The sequence below is a fragment of the Antrostomus carolinensis genome, unplaced genomic scaffold, assembly GCF_000700745.2.
Source record: "Antrostomus carolinensis isolate BGI_N321 unplaced genomic scaffold, ASM70074v2 scaffold697, whole genome shotgun sequence".
NCBI classification, from domain to species: Eukaryota; Metazoa; Chordata; class Aves; order Caprimulgiformes; family Caprimulgidae; genus Antrostomus; species Antrostomus carolinensis.
Genome location: NW_010326484.1, coordinates 32,316 through 43,318, shown reverse-complemented (window position 1 = coordinate 43,318; position 11,003 = coordinate 32,316). Strand labels below are relative to the sequence as shown.

General features: G+C 50.1%; 1 protein-coding gene across 1 annotated transcript in view; it reads right to left on the bottom strand.

Annotated features, from left to right (window-relative positions):
- Positions 1-9,388, bottom strand: part of ATCAY (ATCAY kinesin light chain interacting caytaxin) — a gene marked incomplete at its 3' end in the record, with an annotated part of 11,742 nt that extends 2,354 nt beyond the window's left edge. The window contains exons 1-7 of the mRNA XM_010171574.1: positions 9,312-9,388; positions 4,141-4,205; positions 3,563-3,784; positions 2,572-2,757; positions 1,814-1,916; positions 961-1,092; positions 483-567 (exon numbers count right to left, since the gene is read on the bottom strand). Coding sequence (XP_010169876.1) covers positions 483-567; positions 961-1,092; positions 1,814-1,916; positions 2,572-2,757; positions 3,563-3,784; positions 4,141-4,205; positions 9,312-9,388 — 870 coding nt within the window. The remainder of the gene's footprint in view (positions 1-482; positions 568-960; positions 1,093-1,813; positions 1,917-2,571; positions 2,758-3,562; positions 3,785-4,140; positions 4,206-9,311) is intronic.
- Between the last annotated feature and the right edge of the window lie 1,615 nt (positions 9,389-11,003).

Genomic DNA, 11,003 nt, shown 5'->3' with positions numbered 1-11,003 from the left:
AAGAGTGTGTGCTTGGTGTCTTGTTTTGATGTTCTCTCCATAGGAAGTCAGAATTTTCCTGATGGAAACAGGGAATTTTACATCTCTGTATCCTCAGTAGTCCATGTGTACCCATCTCCTCCTAGTGCTAATAAGCTGATGATGAAAAATCGTGGTGAGATGCCATGTTACTGTACCTCACTTTGCTTTGACCCCCACATCTCTTTATCTGTAGGAGGGAAAAAGGATCACCATTCCTGCACTTCCCAGTCAATCTTTATGTTCTACCCACTGGGACAAGCTTTGATCTGGATCCAGACCACCACAATGTCTCCTAAAACCACCTCTAGACTTGTCCTTGGAAGTATCAGAGAGATGGAGGACAAATGACGAACGATCTTGCCTTGGTCACTAACTAATTAAAGGTGACTTTAAGATCTGATTCATGAGATTAAATTTTCACTTCAAAACCAGCCAAGTTTGGGAACATGTTCTATTTACCTGATGAAGGGTCTGGATATAGCCAGCACTGTCCGGATGAACCATGAGGGATGCACAATTATCAATGCTTTGAGGTTTTTACGCAGCCTGTGGAAAAGCCACGGGACAGAAAGTCAGATTCAAAGTACATTTTCATAAACTCACCTCCAACATCTCAGGGCACTAATAAGCTTTATGATGCTCACCAGCCTCAGATGGGTGTCTCCAGACACAAACCCTGCCTATGGCCTTAGGAACCCTATTTAAGCTCAGACCTGGCAGGCTTGGGTGCTGGTTTAGCCTGGTCTCTGTGAGGGAATGTGGGAGAAGGGAAAGTGAAGGGAGGCTGGAGTAAGTCAGAAAGCTGTGATAGAAGAAGGAATTATGGAATGTGGGGAGTGAGGAAGGAGGAGTGGTTGAGGAAGGCTGCAAGGAAGCAGTGGAAGAGATGTGGGAAGAGGACAGGGAAGAACGAAGAGGCAACACCAGCAGGATTCTCACCTTCTGTCTATCATCTGATAGCATTTCTTCAGCCAGCCAAGGCCTGGCATCCTCCTCCGGGGTGTTGCTCCGTTTAGGTACACGATCATATAGTCCTCAGCCACCAGCAGCTCCAGACTACTGATCACATACCTGTTGAGTGGTGATCAAAATGACATGAGACTCAAAAAAAGGTCACTTGAGGTTTCTTCAGGTGCCTGTGTGTCATCCCAAAAGGCCTCCAGAACCTTTCTTTGTAATCTGGGAATGGGTTTCAGATTCTCTTGGCATCTCTGCAGGATGCTCAGGAGTATTTAGACACTGGCCCAGGTTGCCCAGAGAAGCTGTGGCTGCTCCTCCCTGGAAGTGTTGAAGGCCAGGTTGGATGAGGCTTTGAGCAACCTGGTCTAGTGGAAGGTGTCTCTGCTGATGGCAGGGGGGTTGGGACTGGATGAGCTTTGAGGTCCCTTCCAACCCAAACCAGTCTGGGATTCTATTTATCAGGGATTGCTGGTGTGTGTTAGTCTGGTGCACACTCTGATGGACACCCCTGCACCATTCTTCTGCCCAGCAGTAGCATCTACCAGATGTTCAGCATCATATACATATGCTCTAGCCTAGCTGGGAGTCCATCACTGGTGTAATTAACACTGAATGCTTTCACTTACTGGACTTGGATGCAAATGCTGCAGACAGTGTCTCACCCAGTGCTGCTCACTCCAGTCTGCAGCTGCACACTGGGTACACTTGGCCTGGATTCAAACTATCTCCAGCTGAGGTTCCTGATGCAACGAATACATAGAAACTGTTTCCCCAGAGCCCAAGTTACCTTCCTTGCCTTCCTCTACCTCAAAGTTCTTGACCAGCCACTTACAGGAAGAGGTTCTCCATGATGTAGTGGTAATCAGCCAGGTTACTGTCTGGGAGATAGCAGGCAGCAAAGACAATGATGGCATTGAGACCTTCTCCATAGTATCCTGAGAAAGAAAGACACAGGCAGCATCAGTGACTCTTTCTGGGGGAGACACAAGAGTTGAAGGAAAGATAATAGTGAAGGTGTGTTGCCAAATTTGTGCCTGGGCTGGTTTTTGTGCCTCTGTTCAGCTCTAGGTGAGTGTTTGTCCCTCTTATGGACCTCTTTCATGATCAGATTTGCCCGTGATCCTGGTTTTGGTTCTAACATGCGTGTGGGGTTCAGGGAAGGAATTTGTGTCTGCTAAAGCACAGAGCTGAGAGCTTTACCCTGGATCATTGCTTTACTTTCCTCAGGTTTCAGAAATGGTCACTAACTGTGGATATGGTGACCTTTAGCTTGTGCCTCCAGAGACAGCTCAGGCACCCACAGTCCCTTCCTCACTGGTGATGCTGCCTGCACCCAGGGCTGAGGGTCTTGCTCAGAGCCAGTGTTATCCCTACTTTTGTTTATGGAAACATTACTACAGTGGCTGTATGGGGGTTTTTTTTATCATGAGCTGGGTGTTTTTGTGCTTATCTGCCACCATAGTAGTACAAAACAAACAGCAATTTTTCCCTAAAGACAGTCAAACAATCAGTCATGGCATCTCCTCCAGCTTGACAAAGATGGACTGATAGAAATCTACCAAGCCAGGGTTAGACTGCTCTCTCCCTCACCTCCGTGTGTCACCACTCTCATGTAGGGTTTGATCATCTGAAGGTCGATGCGGTGCTCCTGCTCTCCAATGATGACAGTCCTCCAGAGCCGCCCATTAGTAGCACTCCCATCTTCTGTCCCACCATCCCCAAACAGGTCTGCACTGTCCCCAGGCATGTTCTTGGCTGTGGCTACAGGAGTGTCATCTGAAAAAGGGACAAACATTTCTGCCTTTAATGTGGTGTACAAAGAGGCTCTGCAAGAGCTTTGGTGTGCAGTTAGAGACAGTAACAACCACAGACCGAGGATGACCTCTTTCACCTGCAGTTTTGATCAGTGTAAGTTTGTTATTCTTAATAATCTTGCTCCATTGCCAAATTGTAATAGAAATAAGCTTAACATCTCGTGCTGCTTCTAGTACCTGCAGTCACAGGTCGGGCACTGGACTTTTTGCTGGATCTTCCTCCAGATCCATCAATACAGGCTGAAGAGGGCACTGCCTGTGCCAGAGGTTGTCTCTGATCTGCTAACAGAGCTGCTTGCCTGAGTCCTTTTTAGCTCAATTCAGTCAAAATCAGCCCAGTTAGCCAAGACCACGTTATTCAAGATGTTTGAACATCCATGTGACAGCTCTACTGGCAGAGCTGAGCAGGTGGCACCTTCCAGCCTGGGATGGTGGCCCAGCTGCAGCTGGAAGAGCACATGTGTCCACAGTCTCAGATCTTATCCTGAATTACGGCTGGACTGGTGTTTGCAAGTCCCTGAACTACTTCTGCCCACACTAACCCCAGATGGAAGTGCTGAGATAGCCCAGGAGTCTCAGTGCTGCTATAGCTGGGGTCCTGGTGGGACAGACGCTGTGTAGAAAACGGGGCTTGGCTGTGTGTGTTGTCCTTCACTACTGGGGGAGTTGGTCCTCAGCTACTGATAGTGAGTGGGGTCAAAAGTGGTTAAATGAGGCTAAAAGAAGCCTCAGCCCCTGCAGACATTCACCCCAAACCAGCTTTTTACCTTCCCATTCCAGTTCGTTCCCATTCCCCAGGAATTCGAGGGAATCTGTCTCATCAGGAGTTTCAATATCATCCACATTAATGTCCAGGTCATCTGGTGTGTCCAGGAAGTCATCGGAGAGAATGGAACCTTCACTCTGGTCCAGGGAAATGTTGATTTCAGGTGCAACAAGTGTCTTCCGCTTACGATGTGCCCCATTAAAGTTCAAAGTATTTGGGGGAGCTGGAGTTAAAAGGAAAATAACTGACAGGTTGTCCTCATCCTGTATCCTTAGTGCAAGACATGGGCATTTCATTACATGTATTTCAGGCTATGGTTTTGGAAGCTAAGGGTGGTGGATCATAACTGGGAGGTACTGGACACCTGCAGGTGTGACTGGATTAAAGTGCTCACACTTTTAAGGTACCTATTTCCTCCCCCAGCTTCTTGTGAAAGATTAGCAAATTCAAATCTCTGCTGGTTTCCTCTCCCACATGGGGATATTTGTGGATACTCCAAGGGAACTGGTTTCTGCTCTAACTGCCATTCCCATAAGCTTGTGTTCCTCTGAGCTCCTGCTAAGGCAGGTTGGTACTTACAGGATGTATTCTCATCTTCTGTAGGGCTGCCCAGAGACTCCATCCCTGTCTCTTCTGGGAGAGGTCTGCAGACAAGCCAAGATGCAGAGATAAAAAGACAGAAGAGGTGATATTTAGGAGGAAGTCACTCCATGGCAGACAGTGGAGAGAATTGGGAACATCAGGGAAAAACACGCAAGCCCATGTGTGCTCTGCCTGAGGTGATTTCCCCAGGAGCAGCCCAGCAGCTGTGCTTTCTTACTGGAGTGCTGTGCAATCCTGAGTAACCTCCACACTATCCCTGCAGTTCCCCCCCAGTACATCCCTCACGCTGCCATCCAGCCAAGAGGCTGGAAAATCCAACTAGGGACACGGGAACAAAACCTGTCCTCAGAAGAGCCTGGTGACATCCTCACTCTCTCCATATTATCCCTATTTTTATCTCCATTGGCACTTTGAGAGGCAGTGCCAAGCTCTAGGGCTCCTCACCAAGAGTACCAGGGAATATCTTCTGCAGTTGGTGCTTTGTTGTCTCTGTTCCTGTTCCTTGCATGGTGTAGGCAATGCAGTGGGCTGTCCCCACAGTCTGAATTTGGCTGTTCCTCAGCTCAGTGGGGGATGTTTGATCCCAGCAGCAGTGGATGTTTAGCACAAGAGCGCTTTGCACTCTCTGCCAATGGTTTTATAAAGTGCATTTTGCTTTCTGCCACAGGCCCTGGCTGCAGGAGAACAAAACTTTATCCAAAGCACCGACCAGAACTGCCTCTCCCAGGACCGAGCTGCCTCCTTGCTCTACAGAGACTTTGCTCTAAGGCAGTTGGTGTTCAAGGCAAGAATCAAACCTCAGGTATGATCCCAGAATTGTCACCTCATCCTCACCTCAGCCCTGACTTGGCAAAAGCTGTCATACCCAAACCCTGCTGAGGTTTGGAAGCAGGTTCATTGTGAGCTAAGATCCAGGCACTCAAACCCACAGCTGGGAGCCAAAGGCTGACCCATGCTGCCTTCCTGGGGCTCCATGGCAGAGCCAGGATCTGCAGCTTCTCACGCCTGGCTCCTGCACCCTCCTGGTATAAATCACCGTGCCTGCAGCTGGAGGCTAGAAGCATCAATTGAATTAGAAGTTGGCTTTCCTACTGATGCCAAATCTCATTACATGGTTGTTGCCCTTTAGAAGTTGCTGGAGTTGCTCCTGACCTGTAATGGGGTAAGTGAAGTCAGAATCTGGCCCACAATAGTGTGGTGAGGAACCCTATAGCTGAGCAACACACTGCCCACCCTGAGCTGGACACTTTCTGGACACTTTTCCCCTTAATTTGAGCTGGGACTTGTGCTCATCCCCTGGCATTAGCTGGGTTTGAAACTTCTCGTGCAGCATGACCAAACCCCACCAGCCCATAAGTTCATGATGTCAAAGGTTTGTTTAAAAGGGACCTTCTGAGCCATCTTTGTTTCACCTGCCCCTTGCTGGAAGCTCTTCTTGAACAGGGGGAGCAGCTCATGCCTCCAGGTGTAAAATCCTGAGTGTTGGGACAGTCCTGGGGTGAAATGTGGGGTGAACCCCCCCCAGTTTGAAGGCAGAACTGTAAGAATGGGGATGGGACTGTGCATGGGGCTGGTGTCCAGCAGCTGCTGGTCTTACAGTCCAGTGATGGCAGGGAGGGAGATGATGGGGACCGGTATCTCCAAGTTCGCAGGAGGATACAGCCCAGCTCTGCCCTACAAAGGCTCCTCTTTGTGCTGCTGTGACACCAGAGCCACCAGCCAAATTAAACCCTATAAATATTTAGATTAAGGGATAATCCTCTTCTGCCTGGTTGTTGTATATTTATGAGAGTTGGAGACCTGATCAAAGGCGTTTGCTCCTCGCTCGCTTGTGCAGCACCAGGACCCCGTGAGCTACCACGATATTCTGAGCAGTCAGAAAAGATTTCTCTGCCCCCATCTCCAGCTTTTCCTCCTCCCTTTTGCTTTTGTCTTGAACAGGGCCTGGCTGGTTGTTTATCTGACTGTGAGCTGGCGCCTGGCACATCCTGGTGATACAGCATCAAAAGGAGGGAGGGGAAAAAAAAAAGCCCAGCTGTACCCGAGTACGTGCTGCAGTCAGGCACTCTGCTCTCCCATGTTAGGATTTATTTAAGAAAAGCAATTCAAAAGTCAGAGGTGAAGGAAAAGGGCTTTCTTACCTTCCCAAAGGATGCTCGAATCACTCCCTCCCAGTCTCCTGTGGAAATCTTCCTTCCCAAATGCAGCTAGCCCCAGTTGCCAAATTTTCTGAATGAAGCAGGTTTTCTAAGGGTCGGGTGCCACCATTTTGCTCTCTGCTGACAGCCTGCTGCCCAGTTTTCCTCTATAAACACCTTCTCTTGAGCATCAACCAGCCTGAGCCTTCACCGCCCCTGATCCGATGGATGCGTGCTGGAGTGAGCATGCTCCCGCATCCGCCCCGCAGCACGGCTACAGCATCATCGCAGGACACAGGGTGGCACTTACACAAACAGCTGAGACAGACTGTCACAGCAGGACAAACCTTCCAGGGAGCAGCAGGAGGGGGAACCCTTTCCTCTCCTCTTCCTCGCTCCTTGCTCAGTGCCTTGGCACTGCACCTTTGCAGCCTGCAAGGTGGGAGCTTGTTCTGCAGATCAGCTTCTTGGGGAGGGAGGGGAATGTCGCTTTGTGTCCTTAATGAGCAGCTGAATTCAGTTCCCCCAGCCCAGATCTTTGTCTAGAATATGTCCTTTTGTGGCAAGATTGGTTAATCACAGCTAAGCAAAAATAGCTATGCAGCAAATCATCTGCTAGAGAGCTACTGTCCCACATGCAGCAGCTTCTGCCCTATTATTTTAATGCTTCTAGGGGGAAGCATCTTGGAAAATCATTATTTATTTGTTTTTAATGCTAGTTAAACACAGTGAGTGTTCACTCCTTTGCCTAGTGGTTATTTGGGCTCTATTTCACTTGCATCATTCCTGATTGAATCCCTCTGCAGCAGTCTGGCAGCAGCCTGGGGAGCTTGTTCGTAGGGCTCTGGCCTTGTCCCTGCCACCAGTTTGCCACCCTGCCATGGTCACATCCCTTTGCCCCTCCTTGTGCTTTCTTTGCTAGGCAGGAACGATGACGCCCGTGTTAAGTGGTGCTGTGGGCTCTGCAGAAGAAATGTCCCTTGAAGGCTTGGCTGTGGCTGGGGTAAGTTTGCTTCTTGCGTGGCAAGTGTGAAACAGAGCTTGGCAGCTCCTGCTCCAACGTGATGGGATGAGTTACAGAATCACAGAATTGGAGTGGTTGGAAAAGATCTTTAAGATCATCGAGTCCAACCATAAACCCAACACGGCCAATTCCACCTCTAACCCATGTCCCCCAGCACCTCATCTACCCGGCTTTTAAATCCCACCAGGGATGGTGACTCCACCACCTCCCTGGGCAGCCCGTTCCAATGCTTGACAACCCTTTTGGTGAAGAAGTTTTTCCTCGTATCCAATCTCAGCCTCCCCTGGCACAACTTGAGGCCATTTCCTCTTGTCCTGTCCCTTGGTCCTTGGTTGAACAGACCCACCCCCCCCTCTCTCCCCCCTCCTTGCAGGGACTTGGACAGAGCCAGGTGGTCTCCCCTCAGCCTCCTTTTCTCCAGACTAAACAACCCCAGTTCCCTCAGCTGCTCCTCGTAGGACGTATTCTCCAGGCCCTTCACCAGTGCAGTGTCCAGGTGCTGGTTCAACTTTTCCCCCAGATTTTCTAGGGAGCCTTGGGTCAATGCTTTCCTTCCTGTACCTCTCTTTCCTTCCCACTCAATCAAAAGCTTGTCAGCACAGCGCTCTGGGGGGGGGAGCCTTAGGTTGGCAGAGGCCCATCAGCACAAAGCTCTTGCCCAGCTCTGCTCTCAGAGGAAAGAAAAGCCCTGCTCTCAGAGAAAAAAAAAACCCATCCTAGAACCCCAAAAGCTTGGCTGAGCCCACCCCGGGGGCCAGCGGAAGGACGAGCCACGTCCTGTGAGCCGGGTGCTGGGCTGGCAGACAGAGGTGCTCAGATGAGCGATGCAGCTGGAGCTGGGTTTGAACAGAGCCAAGCTCATCCGAGGGAAACAGGAGACCCTTTCTAACGCGGCAAGGGCTGTGCGTGCCCACCCACACAACACACTGTGCCACTGTCTGCGGATACAGGGGCTCTGTGGGCTCCCCGGGGGATTCAGCTGCAGCTGGGACAGGGTGAGACAGCCCTGAAAAGCCCCTCAGCAGCTCAGATCCCAGCTGCAGCCAGGCTTGGTGTTGGCCATGCTGTGTGTGACCCAGTGGGCTGGATGGGTGGGGCAGTGAGGGTGGGTGCACCCTTTGGGTGGCTGCAGGGAATTAGAATCCCAGACTGGTTTGGGTTGGAAGGGACCTTAAAGCTCATCCAGTCCCAACCCCCCTGCCAGCAGCAGGGACACCTTCCACTAGACCAGGTTGCTCAAAGCCTCATCCAACCTGGCCTTCAACACTTCCAGGGAGGAGCAGCCACAGCTTCTCTGGCCAACCTGGGACACTGTCTCACCCCCCTCACAGCCAAGAATTTCTTCCTAATATCCAATCTAAACCTGCCCTCTTTCATTTTAGAGCTATTAACTGAAATTCAGCACGCACAGAGCTTACGGGGATATTTTAGGCACTCTGCAGTTAATAAAGTGTCTCTGAAGATGAAAGCTGGCACTTTGGCACCTTCTGTCACCCACACATCATTTCTTACAAGGTTTGCAACCGTTCAGATTCTGCATGTCAGTGCCAGTGGTCATTGCATCCCAATGACTCTGCTTCCTCTGGCAAATAAATTCCTGGCCAATTGCTCTGTTTGGGGAGATACTGCTTGATTCTGAGTCTGGGAAGGAGTCCATCCACCCCCACATGGGTCCATCCAGCCCCATAGGCATCCATCCATCCATGCTAATCTCCCTGTCCTCCACGCCCACCTCCTTACCCTCTCCTTGACATGCTCACAGAGGATTGCCAGAGGTCTCCTAAAAATTTTTAAGCATTCAAAGCAGCTTTGTTACAAAAGCTCAGTTCTCTGGCCAGAATTGTTCTGTTGGAGTTGAATCCTGTTGTCTCTGGGGCTGGTGGGAGGGACCTGCATGCTCCGTGCTCTACTGGTTACTTACAGGAAGAAATTAAATTCACCCTGTTGTTTTTTGGGTTTTTTTGTTTTTTTTTCAGGGAACAAACCTGGGGAAGTCCTCGTCTTGCCACTCCTCCTTCACATCCACGTTCTCCATCCTCAAAGTGGCTTCTGTGGTTCCCATTGTGCTCAGAGAGGGGCTGGCTGCACAGTGGCTCCCTCGAGGAAGGGCTCAGGCTGGAAGGTGGAAGGCAGAGAGGTTGGCATTGAGCATCACGACCAGGGAGCTTGTTTTGCAAAAGCAATAAGGCAAGGACCTGGGGTTTTGTAGCTACTTGACACATTTTGGACAAGAAAGAGGAGGTGAGGTTGGCTCTGGATCAAAGCAACAGGTCTATCTCTGCTCTGCTGTGACCTTAGCTCTTCTCCTTGAGGATCCACACTGTCTGGGTTGATGCCCACCCATTTTTCTTTTGCTACTTCTCTTCCAAAACTAATCTCAACATAAACAAGCTGAGGGAAATGAAATGTGGCTGAAAAGGAAGAGAAGAAAGAGCTCCTCTCAGGCTGGTTTCAGGTTGGTTTGACAGTAGCACCAGTTTCCATTTTGGTGACCTGGGCAGAAGTTAATGGCTTTGGTTTTGCAGAGGAATTCCTGACCACTGCTGCCTGGTCTGTGCTCCATCCCTACGCTTGTCCCTGCACCCAGAGAGAAACGGAGCAGGGTGAGGAGCTCTTCACAGAGCTGTTGAATATCCCTGAAGAATTCACATCTCTGCCTTGCTCCCAGGTAAACCAGAGCAGATGCCAAAAAACTGGAGCATCTCAAGTGGAAGTGAGGTGGGTGTACTGTTCCCAGTCTGGACTTTCTCCTGCACTGGTATAAACAGGAGAAATTCAGATCCAGCGAGCCTTGTTCTCGCTCATACTGACACCCCAGCAGTGCAGGGGCCCTTAAAACCATGTGTATTATTTGTGTTCATTACAAGGTTCCTGCGCTGCCAGCCAGTGAAAATCAGCCCTTTGTACTTATTTCCCAGGAACTGCATCTGCAGCTCCTAACAAAGTCTGGCCGAGGGCTCAGGACCAGTCCTTGCAGGACCAGCTCTGTTCAGAGAGAGCAGAATTGCTGCTCTCACCTGGATGCTGCTGCAGCTGAGCTTAGTAGAGCCTGGAAGGAACAAGGTCAGGCCTTAAATTATATGGAACATGTTCAAGTGAAATCAGCTCATATGCTGGCCACGTGCATTAACCCATCCACTGCAGGACAGCTTTGAATGTTCTTCCTGAGCTCAGCTTTTACACTGTCAATGCCCCCAGGCACTGGCTGGATGGTAACATAGGGGGTTTTTTTTAGGCTAAGGGACCCAGGGTGATTTCCCAGGTGGATGGGGTTACTCTATCTGTCCCCTGATGTCAAGGAAATCAACATCTAGCGGAGTATGTCCCATTGCTATCAGGCTTCTCTAGAGAGCCAGTGCTTTTCCTGCTTCCTTCGGAGGCTTGTATTTAAAGAGGGTGTTGCTGGTGATGATCTGAAGGGAGATAAATCTGTCTGTGTGTATCTGCTTTAAAGGAATGAAGCTACGTAGAGGCCTGAGTAAATCCAGCATCCGTCTTTATTCCAGGCACGGGCAGAGAGAGGAATCAGAGCAAAGAGCTGGCGGTGAGCGTCGCAGGGCTCTCTCCCTGCCCAGTGTCTCTCCTCCCAGCACACACATGATGCATTCTGTCCTCACCCCCGTGCCTGGCTGCATGCGATGCCCGTGACATGGTCACACATGTCTCCATTTTTGCTT